The sequence below is a fragment of the Artibeus jamaicensis genome, unplaced genomic scaffold, assembly GCF_021234435.1.
Source record: "Artibeus jamaicensis isolate MK-2021 breed Jamaican fruit bat unplaced genomic scaffold, CSHL_Jam_final contig_456, whole genome shotgun sequence".
Lineage (NCBI taxonomy): Eukaryota > Metazoa > Chordata > Mammalia > Chiroptera > Phyllostomidae > Artibeus > Artibeus jamaicensis.
Window position 1 is genome coordinate 3,413,437 of NW_026521839.1, and position 26,231 is coordinate 3,439,667.

The 26,231-nt window shown below is 45.0% G+C and overlaps 1 protein-coding gene across 7 annotated transcripts in view; it reads right to left on the bottom strand.

Annotated features, from left to right (window-relative positions):
• ARHGAP26 (Rho GTPase activating protein 26) overlaps positions 1-26,231 on the bottom strand; it is a 416,835-nt gene that overhangs the window by 295,088 nt on the left and 95,516 nt on the right. For all 7 annotated transcript variants that reach the window (XM_053666461.1, XM_037141721.2, XM_053666462.1 and 4 more), the window contains exons 2-6: positions 23,397-23,492; positions 21,735-21,796; positions 17,366-17,437; positions 11,161-11,262; positions 4,987-5,097 (exon numbers count right to left, since the gene is read on the bottom strand). In XM_053666461.1, coding sequence (XP_053522436.1) covers positions 4,987-5,097; positions 11,161-11,262; positions 17,366-17,437; positions 21,735-21,796; positions 23,397-23,492 — 443 coding nt within the window. The remainder of the gene's footprint in view (positions 1-4,986; positions 5,098-11,160; positions 11,263-17,365; positions 17,438-21,734; positions 21,797-23,396; positions 23,493-26,231) is intronic.

Here is a 26,231-nt window from a genome sequence, read left to right on the forward strand (position 1 = left end):
GAGCAAAATAGAACCAGAGACGTTGAAATAAAGAACAAACTGACAGTGACCAGAGGAGGGGGGGGCAAGGGGAGAGACCAGGGGAAAGAGAGGGAAGAATCAAGTAAAGGAACATGTATAAAGGACCTGTGGACAAAAACAAGGGGGTGAAAACTGAAGGTGCAAGGTGGGGGTGGATAGTGCAGGGGAGAGGAAGGGGGAAAAATGGGGACAACGTAAAGAAATAGGCACTGACTATACCGTTCTCTCTACTTTAATGCATATTTGAACATTTTAATAAAAACTAAAAATGAAAAACCATTGAAAACATAAGAAGTAAAAATGAAAAATAAATCCTAACTCCACAGTACCTCAAAATGTGATTCTATTTAGAAATAGATCTTTCTTTACAGAGGCAATTGAGTTAAAACAAAGCTATCAGGCCTTAATCTAAAGTGACTACTGCCCTCACAAACAGAGGAAACGTGAACACAGAGAAACACACAGAGGAAGACAGCCATGTGAAGACAAGGGACCGGACCGGTGCAGCTACAGGGTGAGGAATGTGGGCTTCCAGCCGAGACGGAGGCGTAGGTAGACACACTGTGCCTCCTCGTACAACCAGAATAAGGACAACAACAATTTAAAAACAAAAAACAACAAGCACCGACAGAAAATTGAACTGTATGGAAGTCCGACAACCAAAGAGTTAAAGTAGACACATTAAACCAGACCAGTAGAAGGGGCAGAGTCAGGCGGCCAGGTCGGGAAGGGTGGCACAGCAGAGCAGTGGCTGGCAGACTCCGGGTGCAGGGTGGCAGCTGGCCGACCCAGCAAGGCAGCAGATTATGGAGGGGCACAGCCCTTAAAGTGGCTGGCTGACCCGGGTGGTCCCACATTGGTGGGGATAAACCAGGAGACATGGGGGAGGGAGACAGACCGCACAACCCAGGGTCCCAGTGCAGGGAAATAAAGCCTAAAAGCACCGAATGAAAACACGTGTCAGGGTTGAGGTGCCGGGAGAAACTCCCAGCCTCACAGGAGAGTTGTTGGAGAGACCACAAGGGCTCTAGAATGTCCACAAGCCCACCCACCTGGGAATGAGCACCAGATGGGCCCGGTTTGCTTGGGAGAAGCAGCAGAACAGTGGAGAGACAGTGGAGCAAGCACCATTGTTCCCGCTGGGAGCTCCCAACCACATACAGTGTCACAATCCAGCGACTCGGTTGCCCTGCCCTGATGAACACACCACCCCTCACTTAGTAACAGGTGTGTCAAGATAAAAAAAAATGGCCCAAAGGAAAGAACAGATCAAAGCTTCAGAACAAATACAACTAAGCAACGAAGAGATAGCCAACCTATCAGATGCACAGTTCAAAACCCTGGTGATCAGGATACTCGCAGGATTGGCTGAATTTGGTCGCAAATTAGATGAAAAAATGAAGGCTATGCTAAGTGAAATGAAGAAAAATGTACAGGGAACCAAGAGTGATGGGAAGGAAACTGGAACTCAAATCAGTGGAGTGGACCAGAAGAAAGAAAGAAACATCCAATCAGAAAAGAATGAAGAAACAAGAATTTAAAAAACTGAGGAGAGGCTGAGGAACCTCCGGGACATCTTTAAATGTTTCAACATCTGAATTATAGAGGTACCAGAAGGAGAAGAGGAAGAACAAGTGGAATAGTTATTTGAACAAATAATAAAGGAGAACTTCCCCATTCTAGCAAAGGAAATAGACTTCCAGGAAGTCTAGGAAGCACAGAGAGTCCCAAGGAGGAACACACCAAGGCACATCATAATTACATTACAGATGAAAGATAACAGAGAATCTTAAAAGCAGCAAGTCAAAAGGAGACAGTTACCTACAAAGGAGTGCCAATAAGACTGTCAGCTGATTTCTCAAAAGAGACCTTACAGGCAAGAAGGGGCTGGAAAGAAGTATTCCAAGTCATGAAAGACAAGGACCTACATCCAAGATTGCTCTATCCAGCAAAGCTTTCAATTTAGAATGGAAGGGCAGATACAGTGCTTCTCAGATAAGGTCAAATTAAAGTTCATCATCACCAAGCCCTTATTAAATGAAATGTTACAGGAACTTATCTAAGAAAGAGAAGATAAAAAGCATGTACAATAAAATGACAGCAAACTCACAACCACACCTAAAACAAAAAGAAAAACAAACTAAGCAAACAACTAGAACAGGGACAGAACCACAGAAATGGAGATCACATGGAGAGTTAGCAACAGGGGAGTGGGAGGAGGAGAGAGGGAGAGAAGGTACAGAGAATAAGTAGCATAGATGGTAGGTAGAAAATAGGGGGAGTGTAAGAATAGTATAAGAAATGTAGAAGCCAAAGAACTTACAAGTATGACCCATGGACATGAACTAAAGGCGGGGAATGTGGGTGGGAGGGGGTGCAGGGTGCAGGAGAGTGAAGGGGGAAAACAGGACAACTGTAATAACATAACAAAATATATTTTGAAAAAATTTATATGTGAGGAATGCCAGCAAACCACCAGAAGCTGGGAAGAGGAAAGGAAGGATAATTTCCCAACAGCGTGCGAAGGGAGCATGCCCTACTGACACCTTGATCTTAGACTTCTTGCCTCTAGAAATATGAGGCAATAAATTTCTGTTGCTCTAAGACACCTGTTTGCTCTAAGACACAAGTGTAAGGCACTCGGCTACAGCAGCCCTAGCAAACCACTACAGCTGCCAAGAAGCATTCATTGATACCATGAAAAGGACAGACAATAGCATGATGTGAAGCTGGGCTGGGTAAGCCATGTAACTGCCTTTAATTCATCTTTTACAGAAGCATAATAATGCTACCTACTACTGCCCTGGGATGAGTAAAGACTACGCTCATCCACAAAATGGGTTTCGCACAGGAGTGCCAACAGGCGCTACTGAGCAAGAGAGATATAACCAGACTGATGGGTTAGAGGATGCACTGTGGTAATAGGGCCCAAACCAGGTTGGAGAAGAGGGAGGCCCAGGACAGGATGCAACAGACCTGAGAGAAAAAAATGAAAACCTGCAATGGGGCAGAGCAGTGAGAAAGCACAGGAAGGCCCAGCAGCCCCAAGAAACACTCAGGAGGTGAGGGCCGAGAGGATGCAGCGTCTGACCAGCGGGAGAACGAGTTCTCTGTAGCACCTTCATGAAGTCCGTACGTCATTACCTGCAATCCAAGTCTCCAGAACATGTGGTACCTCAACAAGAAAACAAAGGTTTCCAGGGCACACACAAAAAATTATGTAAATATAGTTTAGACCCCAGAAGTCTGATTTTTCTTCCTTGAAATGCTAGCATTTTGTTTCTTTTTCTGAAGGTCAATGACATCCTGTTACATGAAGTTACTTTCTAAGAAACAAATGAGCAGAGTGAGCACGGGGGTTCCTTGTACGGCTGGAAGATTCCCTTGACTGCAACCAACTCAAACCATGAACACCAACCTCATTCACTAAATGTGACCCTGGAGAAGTAAATAAATGTGCTTCCATTTCTTCATCTGAGGCTTATACAAAGACAGTAGTGCCTACCCTCCCCGACAGCGTGAGGGTGGATGACGTACAGCACTTGATACCGGCACAGTACAGCTGCAGCCAGTATCAATCGCTAATTCTTGTTCTTTTGTACGGTGTAGGCCAGTGGCAAAAACTTTAATGTGCAGCAGAATCACCTGGAGGACTTACTAAAATACTGATCACTGGGCCCCGCCCCCCAATTTTTGGGTTAGGGTAGAGTCTGAGAATTTGTATTTCTAAGACTTTAAGAACCACTGATCTAGTCAGTGGCATTTTCATTCTATGAATCTCTTCTCCCCCTTCTCAGCTGCTCCTGAAGCCACTGGCCTGCCTATAAGCTGGCGTGTTCAGAAATGAGAACTCCTGTACAAAAGTGAAGATTAAACATCTGAGTCCTACATCGAGCCTCAAGACCAACTCATTTAATTCAACTTCGGCCAAGTCTCTTCATTCTAACATGAGAGCAAACCTTTTTTTCATTAGGTTTCTAGGTGCCTCACTTTACGACTTGAAAAGCAACTGCCAACCACAGTAATTTGCTCCTTTTCAAATTCTTCCGGCACTTCTTGGCATGCATCCTGCTGCCCAGGCCTGAACTGCCTTCGGCCTTGGCTACCTCTGTACATTTTGCTTTCCTGGTGAGGCTGTGAGCTCCCACACTTGGGTCTAAATCAGAAGCTGCATTTGACTAAAAAAGAGGTCTACAAAGGTCTCTCAAGGTCTACAAAGTTTTTAACTGAGACCCTTATGATCTTGTGGTGTTTCCACAGAGTCTTCTGGACAGTGCCACAGCCGGGTGGGGCAGCACCGTGTCTGCACGGAGCCACAACCACAATGGGGTCGCCTTGAGTACAGACAGACCTGCATCTACAATATAACCTTTCACGGCTACAAAGACACTGCCCAAATCCAAATCTCATCACAGGCCACCCGGCAGACTCTCCATGCTGCTCAGTTACAGCAAACCTAAAGTGAGAAATTGCTCTATAAAGCATCTTTTACTGCACGAGTGAGATAAAGAGGGGCTTTAAACTCAGTATGCAAAAAAGAGAAAGGTATCATACATTCTCCTATTTCTTAGGTTACTACTACAGTTGGATTATTTGAGGAGGAGAGGAAGGGAGAGGGAAGAAGAAAGTTAAGGTGTAATCACCATGGATCAGCAACATGGAAAAAACTCCTCCCCTCCCTTACTTCACCAATTCCACCTGCAAACCAAGCAGGACAACACAGGGTGACTAGAGGAAGCAACTACTGCTGAACACACCATCTCCCAGCTGGGGCTGTACATGAATGAGGACGGGAAGCACCCACAGCAGCCAGGCTGGGATGCACTGCTCTTTTCCACAAGACACAGCTTCAGGGCTGGTCAACCTCTTCACTGGCAACTGAGGTCATTCTGTCAGCTGAGTAGTTGGAATAAGGGCTAGGGATAAAAGTATGGAAACACCATTAAACACAGAGCATCTACTTACAGGTTCCACGAACTCAAACATCTTTCTCTCTTGGACTTCCTGCACCTTGAAGACATACTCCAGGGATACTTCATAGAAATGCTGCCGGACCAAGTCCAGTTGGCTGTCTGCCTACAAATAGGATGGAATTTCAGAGAAAAGTCAAGTCACTACCCAAGGAGAGCATTCAGCAAGCAGGCCAGAAAAAGTCTTGAGGTGGTTTTTAAAAACAAAGAAAAGAACATGAAACATAAATAAGAATAACAATAATGGTTAGCCAAGCACTTAACTTTGTACCAGACACTGTGTCCATAACTATACGTATGTTACCTTACTCAAACTTCATTAATTCTAATTATTTAATACTCACTAAATTCCTAGGAAGATATTATCTTTACCTCTAATCTACAGGAGGAAAATGAATTCTGCTGACATTAAGGATCCTGAGGCAGCCAGTACAGGGCACAGCTAGGACTTCTGTCCTGGCTGATCTGCCTCCAAGACTTGTGAGTGCCTTTAAATCCCTAGGCAGCACTGCCTCCCCACACTAACTCCCCTGACAACCCCACACCCCCCATAGGTCTTTCCCGCATAAGCTAGACAACTGAGACCTCACTGGGAAAAGGGTCATTCTGAAAATCTGCAAAGTGCCTCCTTCAGAATCAAGAAGCCAGAAGGAAAGTCCTCTGAGAAAAATGGCAGAGTCCTGCATCAGTCAACAGCTGGCAGAGCAAATGCCTGGGATGGAGTTGCAGCTCTCTCATTTTCTATCTAGTGAGACCGGCTCAAGTCACTTATCCTCTTGGGTCTCTTTCCCACACCTGGAGAATGAAGATGATAGCATCTGCCCTTGCTTTGAGTAGAGCTGTTTCAAAGAGAAAATGAGCTAAAGGTTGCAAACAACTTGAAAACCAGGAAGTTCAGTACACCTTGGTTGTTACTATCACCAGGGATATCAGAGTAGATGGGTTTCAATCCCTGCTCCTCCCCTAAGCCAGCCACATCATCCCCAAGCAGTTACACTCCTCTCCCAACCGGTCTCCCTGCTTTCAGTCACTCCCTCCCCTGCCAATCCAGTCTCCACCCAGCAGCCAGAATACCTTTTCTAAATCGGATGTTCTCACAGCCTCTTCAGTGCCTTCCCCTGGCCTCCACCATGGTCTGCAAGACCTGGTGTGACCTGCTCACCCATCCCACCTCACCTCCTCCCACCCCAACCCTCCAGACACTCGGGGCTCCTTGCTGTATTCCAACACTCCAAATTTCTTTCTTGCCATGCAACCTTTGCACTTGGTGTTCCTTCTGCTTGAAAACCTCTTCCCTTAGACAAATATTCAATTTTTTTTAACTTCAGTGCACAATAAGAAATACCTTTTGCATTATGACCTAATAAACATACTATTATAATTAAGTGCAATACACTTCCATATTTTTCATTCAGTCCAAGCCTACTCCATTCTATTTCATGACCCAGACAGTCAGATTTTATGACACACCCTTACTTATGGAACATTTAGCTGGATCCTTCTCATCCTTCTGGTCTCTGTTCCAATGTTACCTCTTCAGAGCAGCTTTCACTGACCACATTATTTTAGATAGGCCACTTCAGGAGGTCTCTATCTTCTCTCCCAGTTTATTTCTTTATTACTATATAACATTGTTATTTATTCCTCTGTTTTATATTGACCAATGGAATATAAAGTCAGTAAGAGCAAAGACCTTGTCTCATTTTTCTACTTTTCTAGCCCAGGTCCCTGAAGGGTGCCTGACCCATGGTAAGCATTCAGCAGACACATGAGGAATGAATGATTGATCTCTGTGTGCCCATCAGGACCCAGAAGAAATGTGCAACTGAATGCAATTCCAAAGGAAAAGGAAGAAGAGATCCCAAATGGAATGGTATGTCTCCTGCCAAAGGCCGCCCCTCATCTGGGCCATAGAACTCACATCCTTAGCTCCCCCTGAAATGGAGTCATAAGCCAGGATTCCAACCCATCCAGCAGGCCACTTAAGACAATTTCCCTGCCTGTTCCTTGAGAACTAAATCTACCAGTTTGTCTGAGAGCTACCAACCATTCTGTGCATCTTGTAAAAGAGGCATTCTCCTAGACTGTAAGTTCCAAGAAGGCAGATCATTCACTTCACCTCCACAATACACCCAATGCCTGAACAGACCTGTTCACAGAAGCATGCAGTGAATATTTGTGGAAAAAATGAGTATTGTCTCTGAAGCGAGCTTCTGAGCCACTCAAGAATACACGGATTTTTAAAAAGTCATCCACTAGATGGCAGTGTCATTCCGCGTGGCTGCCCTAGCTAGATCTCCACCAGGGATCAAAGGATGAGCTAGGATTTCCAAGTATTGGGTTCAGAGCCCTGCAATCAGGGAACAATTCTGGATAATCAAAGAAAGCAGATTCTATTAAATTTTTACTAGGTATTTAATAATGCTCCTAACAGTTGATTTTTTTTAAATGTGCAAAAAATCACCACTAATAGCTGGAAGACCTTGAGTAAATCAGTTGACCTCTACAAGAAACTCAGCTCCTTCAAAGGTAATTTCAGGAGGTTTCAACCAGATGACCAATCATGACCCAGCCCCTCCCTCCCCCGCCATTCTGGTCAGTTTTAGGTGCCTGACACACGTTGAATGACAATGGCAGGCAGTCAGCAGAGCACTACCCCTCTCTCCCCCATAGAGGGAGAAGCAGGAAAGCAAACTGGGATAAGGGAAAGGGCTCCAGAGTCAGGAGCTAGGGTTCAAATCCTCGCTGACCAGCTATGGACAGACTATTAAGCATGTAAGTTTCCTAATATGTAAAATAAGAGAATACATTACATATGTAATAAGGGAATACATCCGCACCTCACGGGGTGGCTATGAGGAGTTAAGAAGATTCCATGTAAAATGCTCAACACAGTATCTGATACATAAATATGCATTCAGTATTTGCTGCTATTTATTGTTGTTGTCAGTACAAGTATTATCACTATTGTTATTCTTTTTTAATATTTTATTTATTTATTTTTAGAGAGAGGGGAAGCGAAGGAGAAAGAGTGGGAGAGAAACATCAATGTGTGGTTGCCTCTCATGTGTCCCCTACTGGGAACCTGGCCCGCAACCCAGGCATGTGCCCTGACTGGGAATCGAACCAGCAAACCTTTGCTTCACAGGCCTGTGCTCAATCCACTGAGCTACACCAGTCAGGGCTCGCTATTGTTATTATTAGATTATTTAATTTAATTCCATTCAAGTACAACCAAATAGTAACGATTGAGAATAGGCCAGGATTCACTGGAAAGACCTTTGGCCTACCCCTTGCCCTCAAAGTACTTAGAAAGTATGAATGGGTAGGAGATGAGAACACAAAGGACTGTGACAGAAGAGCATAATGAAAAAATATCCACTGAAATATAAACTAACAAAGTCCATGCTACAGACTGAATTGGTGCCCCTCCCCATCAATTCCCATGTTGAAACCTAATCCCCAATGTGATGGCATCTGGAGGGTGGGCCTTTGGGGGTGATTAGGTCATGTGGGTGAAGCCCCCAGGAGTGGGATCACTGCCCTTATGAAGGGACCCTTAGCCCTCTGGCCAAGCGAGGACAGAGCAAGGCTGCTGTCTGGATGAACCAGGAAGCAGGCCTCGCCAGACAGCAAATCTACCGGCACCTCAATCTTGGATTGCCCAACCTCCCAAACTGTGGGGAATAAATCTATGTCATTTACAAACCACCCAGTCTGTGGTATTGTGTTAAGCAGCCCGAACAGACTAAGGCAATCGAGAAGGGTGCCGTCCGACTTAGGGACAGGGGATGGGGAAGAGCAGGCCGGTCACACGGATAATGCTCTACATTCATTTGTGTGGCAGCTATAAACTTACCTTCTTGGACATGAGGTAGGTAGCACATGCATTTATGAGCATTTTACAAAGAAATTACAAGCTCAGAGAGATGAGTACCTGTCTCAGGTCACACAGTGACTACATGGCAGAGCAGGCTTGAAATAAGGTATCTCCTTGCCAGCCAGTGTTCTGGTCCCTCAGTCGTGCTACTTGGGAGATGATATTGGCATGGCCCTGGAGAACTTGCCGGACTCTTCCCAGATCAAGTCCGTACTATCCAGGCACGTGAGGACCGATGGGGAGGACAATGCCCTCACTCTGGGAAACACCATAATTGTGGGGTAACTGTACAGCAGCCCTCCTGCTACCAGTAGGGACTGAAACAATACCCACTTGCTCAACTCCTGAATACCTCACCTCATCTAACTGCTTAGAAACTATAGAGCTGGCCAGAGCTGGCCATTGTGACCCACATCCAGAAACTTTCCTTAAATACATTTCCAAATCCACTAAAAAGAGAGTGCATAAGGACAAAATGTAAGTGAAACTATATACGGGGTCCAGCAGAAGTAACGCCTGCTTGAGTGTGGTTGGTAAGATAATAACATGGGTGTAATAATTTATAGCTTTAATTTGAACATTTCACCTAAAACGTCCTATGGCATGCTTGAGTGTGATATTGTTACGTTACAGAATTACATGCTTATGATTTTGTAATAAAAGATTTTATAATGAAAAAGGGGTTTTATTTGTGCCAGACCCTGTATTTATCCTGAATAAACACATGTCCTAGGGTGTCTTCTGGTGCCTAAATCCCCATGTAGAGCTGTCAATAGCCTTTATAGACCAGGAAATAAAAATAAGTATTTCTTCAGCTTTCTCTATCATATTGACAAGATTTACCTGAGTAGCTACACTACTTTTAAAAATCACCTCATGCATTTGCTTCATTTTCCCTACTCAGGCACAAGAACTTCAAAGAAAGCTTTTTAGTATTTTCTGCGTTCTACAGTTCACACAAAAGACTCAATCGCTGTTGGCTGGTTGGCCAGAACTGGTCTGCAAAGTCCACTATAAACACTACCAGCTGAAGTCGTTGCTGAGTCTTTCTTCACTGTCACTCAAGCAACTGGTTTAAATACCCAAGCAAAGAGTCCTGAGAACCACAAATCCCTAACTGAGGAGGTGGAACAAATCCGCTTGGGAGCAGATTCAGACCCCACTGTCTCCTGAGTTGTCTTCACCTTTCCACTTTTGACCCTACCATCTTCATATGAACTTTCGCTTTACAAAAGTACTAATGTGGTATTTGCTCAAAAAAAAAAAAGGAAATTTAAGAATGAGGTCTAGCCTGAAGCTACTCTTTAGCATATACCTGAGAGCAATCAGCAAACTGTTAAGAATTAAATAAAATGACATTTGTGTAGCCAAATTTGGAATTTCACCAGGAAACCGTACTGTCTCTCAGGAACACAAACTCCCTTGCACATAAACCTCCACAAACAGAATAAAAATGGTCACTGCTCATGACTGCAAAGCTGACTCTTAAAAAGACCCCATTCCAATCAAAAAACCCAGGAGCAGGTTAGACAATTTACTTTATTTATAAAGATTTTATTTATTTATCTTTAGAGGGGAAGGGAAGGAGAGAGGGAAAGAAACATCAATGTATGGTTGCCTCTTGTGTGTCCCCTGCTGGGAACCAGCCTGCAACGCAGGCATGTGGTCTGACTTGGAAGTGAACTGCGATCCTTTGGTTCACAGGCCTGCGCTCAATCCACTGAGCTACACCAGCCAGGTCAGAAAATTTACTTTTTTGAAACAAGGTTATTACCAAACCACAAACCATAGGAGTGACAATAAAGTACTGCTTTAAAAAAAAAAAAAAGACTACCACCGAGCGCTGGTTGAAACAGATTTTTTTAATTAACATTAATGAAGGGTGACCAAAGCGTTTCAGGTGCTAACATTTCAAATCACTGACAAAAGGTAGAAAGTCAAAAAGTGAGGAAATAGAGTACAGACTCAAGGTCAAAGGGTGAGAGAAAGAGGAAAACAGATCTCAGTTTGAAAGTAAGAAGCATATTCTAGCACTTAGGGCTGCCCAACAAGGAGGTGGGTGAGCTTCACCACCTTGAACTGTGAGTGCAGTTCGTCTGGGCAGCCACCAGGGGCGTGGTGTGGGCGGGAGGACACTAAGGTGGTCCAGGCACCAGGCACCAGATCAAGCCCCTGGTTTCCGAGGTCTCTACCAAACCTAGGATTTTTGGGCAGACTGTAGCCTGTACATATCCACAGCACCAGGTAAAAATAAAACACTTTATTCAGGATGCTAGTAAAATTTCTTACCTCCTGAAGCTGAGATTCTTTCTTTTTGGAAGACAAATTTAAGTGTTTTTCTAAGACACCATAATACTTCTCTGTCTCCTTGTCATACTTCTTTTTGGCTTCCTGGGAAAAAGAGAAGAGGAGAAGACAAAGAGTAAAACGCTGCAGCAATAAAAGCAACCTGGGTCAAGATCTTGCTGCTCATCTTCACAGCTTCATCATTCCCTCAGACCACAGAACAACAGCAGACAACTTGGCCTCCTCCAATAATGCCCATTAAACCAAGCAACCACCCATCAACACGGCTCTGAGTGCCTGCCAGAAAGGCCACCACGATGCCAGGGACAAGGCAGATGCCAGTGCTTCACGGTGGCACAGCCAGAACTCCACCTTCTAAGAACTTCAATTATGAAGCAAAAATTTCTAGTTTCTAACTCACAACGATGTTCAAAGCTAAACGAAGGAGAAAAATTACCTATGAAGATAATCTCAAAGTAGGAAGATCTACTTATTGCTGGGATGGGATGAGTCTATAGACCAACTGAGATCCAGCTTTAATAGTGTTCAAAAAGTACTTCTTAATATAGAGACCCAAATACCCACTGAGTGATAATATAACATAGAGGCCTTTAAGCTGAGGAATAATTCAAAACAAAGAAGATATTATCTTCACAAATGTGTTCACTGCAGCATCATTAATCAGAAAAAAAAGTGGGGGGTGAGGGCAAGAAGCAGCCACAGCGGCAGAAACATCACTGTCCAAGGTTAGGATCTGGGATGACTCACAGAGAGAACCTCCCACACACGGAACTGGGAAGGCTGGGCAGCCGTACGGAAAACTGCTTGTCTATAATGCAAAGTAATCACAGTATGACATACACATGGTGTATCCTGTGCAGAGTATATATATTTATATATAAAGATCAGGTGGGAAAATACCTAAATGAGAATACTTGAGTAAAAGCAATGTGATGTGTGATTTTTTTCCCTCCATTTGGGGAATTTTTATTGTCCTATACTAATTGCTTTCAAAATGAAAAATAACATAAATATCAACACACATAATCATCCCTGCTGTACCACCACATCACTGAGTCACTGAGCTCGTACTTTATCTCCCATTTACAGACAAGAAAATCTTAGACCCAAGGAGGTTAACTTGTACAAAGACACAGCAAGTGATGGAGCTGGGACATGAGCCCAGGACAAGCCTCCTCCACGGCCCATGTTATCAACCTCACTTGAGACACAGTCAGTCACAGGTGCCTCTTCCTCCAATGTCCCCATGGGGATGGTAGGAAAAGGGACTGGGAGAAGGTGAGCACTGGCCTGCTAAACAGGGTCAAATTCACTGAATACATCACTCCTGCTTTTGACTTATGTGGAACCCACAGAAGATTTTCCTGCAACTCCCAAGACTGAAAGAGAAGAAAAAATGTTGCAGCCTGATAAAGAAACTCAGAGACATCGCTCTTCATTTAACAAAGATGTAACACACAACCACTGCATGCTGGGCTCTTTTAGGCACTGAAATACAAGACAGCCGCAGTCCCCACCCTCACAGTGAGGACGTTCCAGTAGAAGAAACACAATTTACCACTAAACAAGTGAACAGCATAACGGAAATAACACTGTGAAGGAAATAAGCAGGGTGCGGCCACAGAGACTCTGCAGCTGGGGTGCTTACGGGAGGCCTCACTGGGGAGGCGAGGGATGAGTGAAGACCTGCTGGTCCGCAAGGAGCAAAGTGGAGGCTTTCAGAGCAGGAGAGCAGCAAGGGCCCGGGACAGAGCACTGTGGGCCAAAGTGGCACAAAAATCACCAAGAAGCCATTGCCTGAAGCCCCAGCCAGCTCCCGTGAGGTCAGACACCACTTAGCTGGTGAACAGCAAAATTCTAAATGGGCAAACTTACCATCTACACAGTTTTATTTATTTTTTCATTTATTGATTTTAGAGAGGGAGGGAGGGAGGGAAAAAGAGAAAAAGGAGCGATTAAGAAACATCAAATTGTTGTTCCACTTATTTACACGTTCACTGGTTGTTTCTTGTATGTGCTCTGACTGGGGATTGAACCCACGATTTTGGTGTATGAGGACAACACTCTAGCCCACTGAGCTGCCCAATTCTGGCTGACGTGTATCCATTTCTACAAATCTGAATTGTGTTTAAAAGACTACTTACACACAAGAAAAATTAAGCATGCAGAAGCAAATGAAGAGAAGCCCGGTGAGGTTTACTCCTTCAAATTTGAGAGGTACAGGCAAGACCTTGACTCAAGCAACTCTTTTCCTATATAGGAACCAGTGACTTTACACAGAGGCAAAGTCCCATTTAATGTCCCATTTAATGCTCACTGAGCTACTGCACCAGCCCTGTCACCAATCCCAAAGAGGAGAACCCTGAGCCAGGATAGTCCAGCTAACCACAGGTGAGAAAAGTCCGGGAAACGTGAGTCACTGGAATTCTGTGACTTTCTGGCAACTCAAGCCTCCACATTCCATATTCAGGAGAACAGCCGCAGTGAAAGGGAAAGGGAAGCAGCCCCACCCTGAGCCACAGCAACCAGACCTCTGTGGGAATCCCTTTACTGAGATTTACATAGTGTCCGTAAGATGGGGTAGCATTACTCAGTTCCTCAGGGACAAGACGGTGTTTGCCTCCCCGGGCATCCACTGTGGGTGGCGAAATGGAGAAAGAACAGAGGTAGGATCCTCCACTTCCAACTCCGTATGCACTGACTCGAAACCAACCAGCACCCCGGTACAGGACTTGGTTCCTTCATCTACATACTGAGCATGACTAGATGAGACCACTGCTCAGGTTTCCTCTTTCAGCTCAAAGATTGTCTAATAAAATATGGACAAGGACACCTACCTCCTTATAGGTTGTTACAACTAAACGAGATACACCAAATATAATGCTTAGCAGAGTGCCGGGTAGATGGAAAGTGCTTAATAAATCTCAGTGGTGGTGACAAAGATCAGGTGGTAGTGATGGCGGTGATGGCAATGACAGGTCCATCACAGAACCCCACCTCCTTCTCTCCAGGAATACCACTCGCTTTCCACAGCCCATGTCCACTAGAGCAGCCTAGCTCTAGTGCCCACGCTTAACCTCTGCTTACCAATGTCTAGTCTACTTTCACTGCAGAGCCCAGCTGCGGCTGCAGGAAAAACACACTCACCCAAACCCAGACCTCTAAATGCAGGGCCAAGGTTACACGGAGCTGCAGGGTGGTGCCCTAACTCCTGAGAAGCCACACCAGCACAAGAATGCCCAGGAGTCCACCTCCCGGGCAGCCTTCACACCTCACACTTCGACTTGAGCTTCTTGAAAGTAGCAACAGCTTGTTAAAACAACAGAAGCAGCACCAGAGGGGACAAGAGGAGGAGGGTAATCTTAGAATCATGCAAGCAGAGTTCAGAAACTGAACTTGGCCACTGAAGAGCACTTGCTGGCTCTTAACAACTCTTGAATATGCTTTCTAGAGCACCTTGTGTAGAGGGTTGGTTGTTCCTTTGTTTTCTCTGAAATGCACATAATACCATGATGTACAGTGGAACCTCAGTTCCCAAACTTAATTCATTCTGGAAGGCTGTTTGAGAAGCAATTTGTTAGAAAACCAAATCTATTTTCATTAGAAACAATGTAGATTAAATTAATCCATTCCAGACCCCTCCCACCACGATGACTACTTTAATCTTACTTATATACAGCACAACATTAATGTACTGTTTAATCCAAAAATAAACACTTTAAAAACAAAAGGACAAGAAAATTTAACAAAACGAAAAATGAAATATACAATAAAAATGAAACTTTACATACGCAGTAGAACTCACCTTCAATGCTGAGCGCTATCAATGACTGAACACGGAGAAAAGGGGTAGAGGCACAGAGGGATGTGACCGTTTGGAAGGGGAGTCCCCTTTCATAGAAATGTCACGTAGCTCTTCTTCTGGGCCCCACAAGAACGTGCCTCGGGCTTACTGGGCATCTGTCTCACTCAAAACCTATCCAACGATGTTTGGTTTTTACCTGCATTTTAACACTTGCCTGAAGCGAAACACCGTGTTGTCACTGAACAAGCTTATTACACAGTCTGCTACTTCTATGTCAGGGTGATATTTCTCAATTAAACTTTGCATTTCTCCCCATTTCCCAAACACTTCCTTGATAAGTGAAGTAGGAACAGCCTACCTTCCCTCCTTTCCCAACTCTTCGATTGCAAATTAAATTAAGTTTGAGAACCAAGCTTCCATTGTATCAACATGAAAGGGCTGTCAGGTAGAAAACTAAAGTTTTGTGGGACAACCGAGACATTTTTTTCTATGAAGAACCTGGTCTAGAACCAAAACGTTCGAGATGGGAGAGAGTCTAGAACTGAGGCTTGACTGGGAATGTATTTGGGGGGCACGGTGGAGAGGAGCCGGTGCACTGAAAAAAGAAACGACAACGGAGGAGGGATACGCGATCACCCCCAACGCCAAAGCACCTTTCTTCAACAGGAACGAGTGAATAGAAAGTGTGTGAGAGGAAACATGTTTTGGTGAGCAACCATTTTTCTTATGTTTTTTAATTCTCTTATTTCTCACCAGCTATAACCCTGCCGCCACCCACCCAACCTAGAAAAGTACCTGCTCCTGCCATTAGGCTCAGTGGGATTAACCCAAAGGGAGCCTCGCTGAGACTTCCACTCCTCTTGCCTCCTCCGTACTGTGATGGCTGTCAGACCAGTGCTGAGGGAAGAGGCCAGAGTGAGAGGCGGCTGTGCTTGGAGGGAAAAGTGACTACTGGAAAGATGACTCAGTCACAGGTCTGCGCGGCCACTGCCTCGGAGCCCTCAGAACCTCCAGAGCCGCCGCGATGAGCTTTCAGGAGTAGGAGGCACAGTCCCCAAGGCCACAGAGAAGCTGCTCATTGGGCCTGGGTCAGCGAGAACTGGGGAGGGACACTCAAGACATTTTCTCACCCATCACTGGGTCTGCTCACAGTCTGGGACAAAATCCTAATGGAACAAGACATCCCTTTAAATCTTTAGTCTCTGATACAAAGCCAATAACCCCAACTGCTTCATAAATGTAAACTGTAAAATTGATAGAAAAGTGCTGTAGAATTGAAAGAAAAATCTTTACTGTGATCCCTCCTTCAAAGAATGAATAACCCTGACTGAACTGAACATCATCTCTTTCAGGCCCTAATATATTCATATTCAGAAAGCAGCTGCACTTGGGAGAAGGGGGATGATGGGGGAAGGCCCCAGTTCTTACATTTGGGCTTCCTTTTTCCCACCTACAGGATCTTCTCAAGGCCATTTCACAACTGAGTATAAAATCCATCTAAACATAAAAGTGTGAGGCTGCCCCAAATGTCCTGCAGGTGGCGCAAGGGACTGGCTGAAAGACAGTTCTGGAAAAGCAAGAAGAAAATCCTGAAAATCCTCTTGCTTTCACTGATTCCAATGGAAACACCTTCCCTGCATGTGGTCTCTAAATCTTCACTGAAGGTCAAACTGGCTAGGGCTTCCTAGTGACTTCTCACAGGACACGGGAACCTGGGAGAATCCCCCTCTTAAAAATGAACAAGACTCCCTGTACGGTCTTTTCAGCAACACTAGAACTGGCCAAGTTTGGGCTGCCGTCCATCCAAGTGATACAAATGGTGACCTCTGGGCTGAAGCAGTCCCACTTTTTTACCTGAACAATGAGTTAAATATATATTTTTAGTGATTTGTCAACATTTTTTTAAACCAGACGATTTCATATAAAACTCTGACTTTCCGAGTTCTCTTAAAAAATTTACAGATCTATCAAGAGAGGGTTCATTTGAACATACAGCAAAAGAGAGCTAAGCACAGAATGCCAGGCCCACAGGACCCTATTTGTAACCCGTGTTCTAGGCTCTGAGGCCTGGACCTTGCAATAAATAAGATCCCACGTTGTCTAAGCACACAGGTATCTACCTATTAACACAAAGGAGCTGTGGTCTCTGCTACTGGATGGTTTATGAATTGACACAAAATGATCAGAGAACAAAACCCTGGAATGACTGCTCTGGAGGTGACCACTCAGGCTGTTCAGACACTTGTGGAGGACATATGAGCGAGGTGCCAGGCTTATCTGCCCAAGGTTTTCTGAACACAGTGGGCTTAGATTTTCCAAAGAAGGTGTGTTTTCCAGACCTCTTGCCCTAAGATCCAAGGAGAAGAACTGTAAAATCCTCACCTTGGCAGCCCCAATTTGCTCCTTCCGAAACTTTTCCAAGGGCGTGATGAGCACGTCGCTGGCATTCTCAATCTGGTGAGGAAAAACAGAATGGAGCAGGGTTAGGAGACACAAGAGTGTATCAGTCAAGAGGTAGCAGTTCTTGCACAAAACACCTCCCCTGTCTCAACATAAAATTTGAGTAAGCAATATTGTGCAAGTAGTAACTGTTCCACAATACTTAACCTGACAGCATGTCAAATCAAATCTAGTCATCAGTTCAAAATATGATATTATTCCTGTATATGATTAAAACTGATTCTTTAATAATAAAAATTAAGACCTCTAAAAATGTAATCAATCATCCGAAGGTAGAGAGAAACTAGTAACATGGTAAGATCTAAATTTCAAGCTTCAAGTGACATATTGTATTTTGCTCATTCACTCAAGTTATTTAAGTAGACACATTTAAAGCAGATCAACACTGACTCTGGTTTACAAACAGAAAGTATCGTTGACATCCGGTGGCATGAAACCTTCCAGCCGGATTCTGTGTAGTCCTACCAACACTGGACTATGATGACGACACTGTGCTGACCGCTGGCTGCCTCGCCATTTCATCTCACGGCCCCACCCACTCAGGTCCTACACTCCAACCACACTAACACCCAAAGGCACCTCAAACATCCCAACCCTGTCCCACTCTTCTAGGCTTTTGTATTTTGCTGTTAACCCGGATACCCTGTCCCTAAATCCTTACGTGAGCAACTCATTACTTACTGCAATTCGTTTCAACTCAAAGGGTCACCCCTTTAGGAAGGCCGGCCGTGACTACCAATACATTCCAAAGAAACTGCCCACCAGCCCACCGAGTGTTTTCTTCAGAAGACACAAGCCAGCGAAAGTTTTCTGGTGTTCCACTACACACGCACATGTGCGTGCATATGCACACCATCTTGTAAATGTCACCCACTCCCCTAAAACACAGAAGAGTGCTGAAACAAAGGAGCACTCAAATATTTTTCAATGACTAAACGAATGAATGAATGATTTCTTGATTGGCTGCCAAATGTGTGACCATGGGCAAAACATTTAACCTCTCTGGGCTCCAATTTCCTCATCTACAAAATGAGTGGGCTGGACTGTTCCAGCTCCAAGATTCCATGGTCTTATCTAAAGCAGTACAGTATTTTACAATCTTTCCTCCTAAGTCATTCACTGCTTACTCCTTGTTCAACTAATTATTTCAGGAATCTCATCCCAACAAAGCATTATTTTTCTAAATCACATGCATATCCATTGCAATGAAACCAACAGAGTAAATGCCAGAAGCCATAAATGGACACAGAAAGAACTAACTGAACAAGATGAGGGACAGAAGGTGGCAGATCTCCAAATGTATTGCCATTTGTCTTTTCTCAATTTTGGGACCACTTATTCTAGTAGAGAGCAACACCAGAGTGTTGCGACATAAACTTGTTTGACTTTTATTGTTACTTGATGTGGCTTAATTCTCTCATTTGTTATGTCTTTTCTACAAATCAAGTATAAGTCTCTAACGCTCACAATGGTTTCTGAACCCCTAAGTCAGTGGTTCTCAGCTTTATCCACATGTTAGGCTCACCTGGGGAGCTTTTAAAAATCCCTACGTCCAGGCCTCACTTCAGACCAATTAAATTAGAAACTCTATACTTCACCTCGGGCATCAGTATGTTTTGAACTCAAGTTGTTCCAAAAGGCATCCATGATTGAAAATCCAGCCCTAGGTAGATGCTAAATATATGAAAGCAGTAACTGTTCACCTGCGAATCAGGACGCCCAAGTCCTTGCCCCAGTCCTTCCACTACTTGCTACCAGCCTTCATGAGACCTGAACCGTCTCATAGGTCAAATGCAGGGCTGCAGAGGTGAGGAATGAGAGCTATCTGAGTCTGTGATTCTACGACCGTAACTTCTACTCCATTCCAAGCACTGTGCTAATATTGGGGACACAGTAGCCCATTATCTGCCCTCCAAGAACTCATTTACTATGGGACATGTGCCATGATTATCAGGACACAATTCTGCCAAATGCAGAATCAGAGGCATGAAGGAGATATTTAGAAAATACAAAGGATGGCCAATTATCCTGGGGTGTCAGGGAAGGCTTCCCAAAGAAGGTGCAGCTTTGCTAAGCTTAGCTGAACTGATGATGAAGCCGTCACAGGGTGAGGAGGCAGAGAAGGGACTTGTGATAGCCATCTTGTCAGATGCAGACAGCAGAAATTCGATTCACTGACAATAATAATAAAATTGCAGGAGCAATCTGAAAAATATGATCTGGTCATTGTTCCCTTACTGCAGACCATAGCAATCTGCAGGGCATTATGATTTGCTCACCACATAGCCCACCCCAAATACTGACTTGGCCAAGAATCAGACTCTAAAGAATCACTTCCCTTTCTTAGGTACTAATACATGCACAAATACAAGATTTCCCCTCTCTCCACCCCCAGCAACCCTGCTGTGGCTGCCACCACCACCACCACCACCATCACCACCACTCCCAGTTCTGGTTCAAACACCCAGCACTGAGCAATGGAGGAAAGCAGTATGTCTCTCTGCAGAGCAGGTGAGAGGTTTCTGCTCTGTTCGGAGTTTCAAAGAAATTCCCACATTCTCTGCTATAATACACACTGGGTTCGAATCCAGACCATGCCACTTATTAAATGCGTGATCTTGGACATATTACTTAACCTCTGCAAACCTCGATACCTTCATCTGGACAATGAGTATGAGCTAGGTACCACCTCTGAGTCATCATGAGGGTTAAAATAGAAAATGTATGGCTACACAATGTCTTGGTAAGAAGCTATGGACTAAATTGTACCCCTCCACCCATCAAAAAGTATCATGTATTGAAGCCCTAACCCTGGCAAATTAAACAAGGAGGCCATTAAACTGAGGTGGCTCTAATGACTTAGTAACCTGTATTAGCAACCCCAAAAAACCTAACCCTGTGAATGCCTCAAGGTTAAGAAATGACAACTTAAGAACAAGCAATCACAAACGAACAAGCTTTCCCAAATAAGACAACTATTTAAGTGATCGCCAATTAAATCATTTCCTTGCTTTGCTTCCACATCTTGTGTATAAAAGTCCTTCCCCTAGCTTCTGGCAGTGGAGAACTCCTAACTACTTCCAGGTTGGTGCTTATCCAGTTTGGTTCGATTTTTTGCTCAAATAAATGCTTAAAAATTTAATATGCTTTAGTTTGTCTTTCATTACCCACAATGTGACAGTATTTGAATATGGGGCCTTTTGGAAAGTAATTAGGTCATTAGGCCACTATGGAGTCCTTTTGATGGGATTAGTGTCCTTGTAGGAGGAGACCCGAGAGCTTGCCTGCCCTTTCTCTGCCATGTGAGGCAACATGCAAGAAGGCAGCCATCTGCAAGCCAGGAAGAAGGCCCTCAACCAGGAACCACATCAGTCAGCCCCTTGATCTTGGACTCCCTGTAACTATGGACTTCTCTGTAACTATGAGAAATAAATGTATTGTTTAAGCCACCCAGGCCATGGTATCTTGGCAGCCTAAGCTGACCAAGATAGGAAATTTAGTCTCAAACCATCACTTGTTAGTATGGAAAGAGAAAAAAAAAATGTTTATTAACAGACTCTTCCCAGGCCCTCTGGAGCACCACCTCCAACAGAGAAGCCCTTCTGGGGACAAATCAGCATGCAGCCAGCAGGGGGTTACAAATTAGGCCTCAGTTAGATGTGGAAAGTGCCAAAGAACTTGTGATGTGGAATCCCTCATCTGTTAATGCTGAACCACACTAGAATAAATCCTAATGCAAAAGAGATCTCTTAAGAACCTGAAGATCAGCCTTTGATTCTTGAATTTCAGTGCCTCTCTTTGAGGAACTTCTTAGAGCTCCCATAACTTACTAAGTGCCCGTTTACTAGGTGCCTGCCACATGGCAGGCACTGTGTTAGGTGCTTTGGAATTAAAGGTGAAGGAGTGACCCTGCCCTCCAAGAGCTCTTGGATAAGTTTAATGGAGGGGCAGGGACGGGGTATAGTTGCAGAGCAGGGCACCTCCATTGCCATTCTGCCAACAGAAAATGTAAGGCCCCAAATAGTTAAATAACTGTAAAGATACACCCGGAACTCTATGTCTTATGTATACACACTACAGTGAAGTCATTCTCAAGTTATCCAAGTAAATATATCCTATTTTTTATAAAAGGCTCCAAGCCTTGCAAAGATGAGAAGATAAAGCTTGCTCAAGAGCTCAAAGCATTCAAGTGGCAGAGCCTGGACTCAAACCCACTCCTTCTGATAACAAATCCCATGCTCCCTAGACATGACCACACTGTCTGGGACCAAGAGTATCCAAGAGTACTCACCATCCGTATCCGTTCATCTTCAAGATTCCTGAGAACAGTGGCAAACTCCTGCAAAGACCTTGCTGGAAAAGGAAAAGGGGCCGTGAAATGGAAGTTGAATAATGGGCCTTTGGGAGCCTTTCCAGATACAGCTATCTTGTTATGGACTGAAATCCCTAGGCACATACATAAGGCTTAAGTCATTTTTTTCCCAAGGCCCCCCTTATCTTTTAATCATTAATCATTAAAGATGACCCAGAAATGCATGTTAATTCCACCTGGCACTTTAGCTAGGGAAGGATTTCCTTCAAAGAAAAAACTGGCTTGTTCCTGAGAGTACCCAGGACTGATGAGATGCTGGCTGGCTCCCAGACCCCAGGCTGGAAGGGGCAGAGTTCCGCTTAAGAGTTGAAGGATTTCCTGCCCAGGATTTGACCTCCTCACCCTTTGTTGTGGGGCTGCGTCAGAACCCAACCTTTTCTTTGGCACTAGAACTAAACAAACAGTGCTGCTGGCACCGGAAGCCCCATCTCTGGCTTCTCCTTGGGCTCCTCCTGAGTCCCCAAGCCACTTATTAATGCAATACAGCCTGAATGCTGGTCAGATGGGGACAGTCTCCTTCTCTAGAATTATTCCCAAAGGCAACAGGCATTAAGTGCGACAGCCCTGAGAATATTTGGGACATCTATCTGTGTAATGTTGGGAAAAGCATCCGTATACTCAGGATTTACCACAGTGGTGTGGTTTCACTGCTCTCAGCTATCTCCCAACTGCCTTTCCTCATCCCCAGTTCCTGGTGCACTGCCTGGCAACGGGGACTCAATAAACACTCAATGACTTAATTCGATAGAACATTCTCAATTCTTGCTCACTTCATGGAGTCAACCAAGATTTCCAAGGTAAGAAGAATAAAGTGCAGTGACTAGGCCCTGGCAAAGAAAGGTCTCTTTAACACTGCAAATCCTCTGCACTCCGTGCCGCCTACACGGCACGGAGGATGGTGAAGAGTGAAGTGGCACAGTGAGATGATAAATGGTAACCCCACCATCAGCCTCTTGTTCAAGAAACAAAAGGGAGAGGTGGGGGCTACTGTGAGCTAGACACTGAACTCCATTCCTCTTTCAAAGGCAGCAGCAGTGACACAGCCCTAGTCAGCTGTTGCCAGACAGAATGTGGGGCCAGCTGATTAGATTCTCCAATTTTCAAAGAAGCTAGAGAACTGAAACATTAGGATAAATTCAATTTATATGGTAATTCAATTTAAAAATTGAGTGCCAAAGAAAACATGGCTGCATTCTGATCTCAGCCCATGAGCTAGCATTTGCAACCCCTGATCTAATTCTTCCCTCATCTACCTGAGTTCTGCTCTTGCTCAAAGTTCTCGGCACTGTGGTTGCAGGGAAGAATGGCACGAAACCAGCCAGAAGCACAACACTGCAGGAAGGGGGAAGGAGGGCCCCACTGCAAACCTTCAAGATTTCTCCTGCAGGAGGAGGGTGAAAGAGCTCCCAAGCTCCAAGAAGAAACCCAAAATGGCCCCAGACCCCTGATCCTCACTCAACTCTGTCCCCTCCACTGTTACTATGGGTTTCTTACTTAACAACACTTAGATTCTTCCCTTCCCCAGAAAAAGGCTCAGTAAGGACACTGAAAGTTGTGATAAACAGTACGGTTATGACTTACCTATACACATTTCATCATCTGTTTCGGCATCTCCTATGCACTGAAATTTAAATTCATTTAAGGAATCTGCAAATTTCCTCTTCGCTGAAGACAAATCTAGCAAGAAAAAGAGTAAGAAACATGAATTACTGACATAAACTGGCTTTCCAATTTGCTGCACTTTTTAATCCTTCCATTACTACAGCAGGCGGCAGATTTCTTCTTGAACCCATTTCAAAGCACTAAAGAATGTGGAAAGATAGTATATATTGTTTATAACATGAAATGCTGGGCTGCTTTAGAAGTTAGTGTGTTTGTCGCACTTGCTGAACAATTCTGGCCCTATTTCCAATTCCTCCAGCTACACAGCAAGTCCTGGCTTCTCCATTCGACACAGGTGGGAACCCACTTGCCTGAGGAGGTCAGGGAGGAAGTGTGGCATCGGCATCCACAGCCCTCCAGGCGGGCTTTGTCCCTGGCCCTCCATGTGGCCATGAAGCTGCCCCACATCAGACTCAATAGTACCTTCCCTTAGCCCAACTCATACCACAAACTGCTTGAAACTGCCCCGTGCCCACACGGCACAGGGGGGCCTGGACTTCCTCTTCGAACTCAAGTATGTATGAGGCCCGAGTTCTCAGAACCCTCCCAAAAAGAAGGGCCAGCCAGCCTGACAAATTTCTGCTCAAACCATCTCCCTGGGTCACCATGTTCTACCGCTGCCATCAGAACAAAGCCCTGGCAATGTGTGGGGTTGAGGTAACCCCACACATGCTATAACCCCACATGTGTTACCTACACAGAAAGCTCTCGGAGGCCTTGTCAAATTTAAAAAGTTTTCATTTAAGTCAGTAATAAAAGCCAATGAAGCTTCCATGAGCCCTCATCTTCTGTTAAGGGTACAAACCACCAAGGTACCTTTCAGCGGCCTGACAAGCACGGCTGCTCCAGTACAAATGTGCTTAACTTAATTCCATGCGCAGCCTTCCTGCAGATTAGGCTAATCACTCAAATTACCCTCGTCCATGTTCCCCTCATTGAAGGGGAAATGGCATTATGTTCATATTCCCAGAGGAGGGAAATATGAGGCACAACTGGCAACAAGGCCTGGCTTTAATAAGATATTTGGGGGTGGGGGGAGGGAGATGGGAGAATTCTGGCTTCACAGACCAACATAACCTACTGGGATAAAAACACCCATGATCCTCAGCACTTGTCTTTTTTAGTTCCCAGACCTGTCCCTTGCGGTTACAGTTAGATTTTTCCCATCTTTCAATTTTATACAAATCCAACCCCCCATATTCAGAGCTCACAGATCTGAGTGTTCATTCCAAACAACAGCTACCAGTGCTCCTCCTGTGCAGCACGGCTGGTGTCCCGGTCTCGGGTCTGGGGCTCAAGGCGCCACACTGGACACCAGCAGCTCCTGCTCCGAGGCTGCTCTCCCAGTGGCTCTGATGACACAAGTTCCAAGCTAGCTGTGCTTTGTACAAGGTCCTCCATTCTACACCAAAAGAGGAAAGCAGTCGGAGCGGAGAAGGAGAACACAGGAGGCAACAGCCAACAGTCTCCAGTCTCCTCTTGGTTCAGCCACTTTAATGGAATGGCCCTTTGGGCAAAATGTCCAAAGATGCTGGCAGGAGAACCAGGCATCTCTTAGAACGGGCCAACCCAAGCTACGGACATCCCTGAGAATACAAATCACTCCCGGCAAGAAAGAAACAGATGCATCTGAAAGTCAGAACACTATGCAAAAGACAGAGGAGGCACAGACAGGGAGGGTGGGAAAAAATAAAAAAGGAATAACTTTTCAGAGTGACATTTTGGGCCTCCAAGAGGCCCAAAGTGTATAGTACATGGAATGTGGGCATGGTTGTACACGGTCATTTCAGTCAGAGTGCTCCCCCAGTCAGAACTCACAAAGAAAGGCCCGAGCAAAGAGTAAGAACGGGGCTGCTTCTCTATCCACCCAAAAATCCTCCTGTGCCTCCCCATTAGGGCAAGAAAGACTGGAGCTGGACAATCTTCTCAACAAAGTGGAAAAAGGTGAAACACAAGCCAGGCTTGGGAAAGCTCCCAGCACGCACCTGAAGAGCTGTGCTGCCAGGGGCAGCTGCCAGTGAGGATCAAGGAGTGGCTCATACTGCACAACGGGGCCTTTGTGGGGCCTTTTGACAGGAGGACCCATTCAGCCAGGAGCAGGGTCTGTTAGCTTATGACCAGAAGGTAACCTGATTTCACTGTCTAGTGGCACACAGCACACTCTGCCACAGCACAAACCTGAGAAGCAATGTGGGCCCCATGAAGCTGATAAAGAGGCCGGTCCCCCTGATGGAAGATTAGGTAATGAGTACTGGTATGGAGTCAATACTGGGCTGTAGGCCAGTAAGGACAGCTGGGTAGAGAGAAAATCCCAATTATTGGAATCTGAAAAGGAACTCACCACGGGCTTGAATGACTCATGACAGAAATCTTTCTGTAAAGGTAGGTGCAGGGGACACCTGTTGTTTTGCTTCCTCAACACCCACTCCCCAGTCTTTGGCACAGCACATCAAGCTTGCTTTGGAAGACCTCCCTCCTCTACTTGCACTGCATGGGGTTCTGATTATATACCGATCGACCCCTTCCACAGCCTCTGGCCCTCACCCCAACCTCCACTGGCTTCTGGGTTCAAGTTTCAGCTCCTTCATTTACCAGACATGTAACTAACCCAGGGTTAGTCATGAAGTCTCAGTCATTTCATCTGACAGTTGTCAGCCCCACCTAACCCCATCGAGCTGTCAGGAGATCCAGTGGGGCACACTGTAGAAGCACTCTGCACTGTAAGCTTCGGTTCTAGGCACAGCTGGGCTGTTC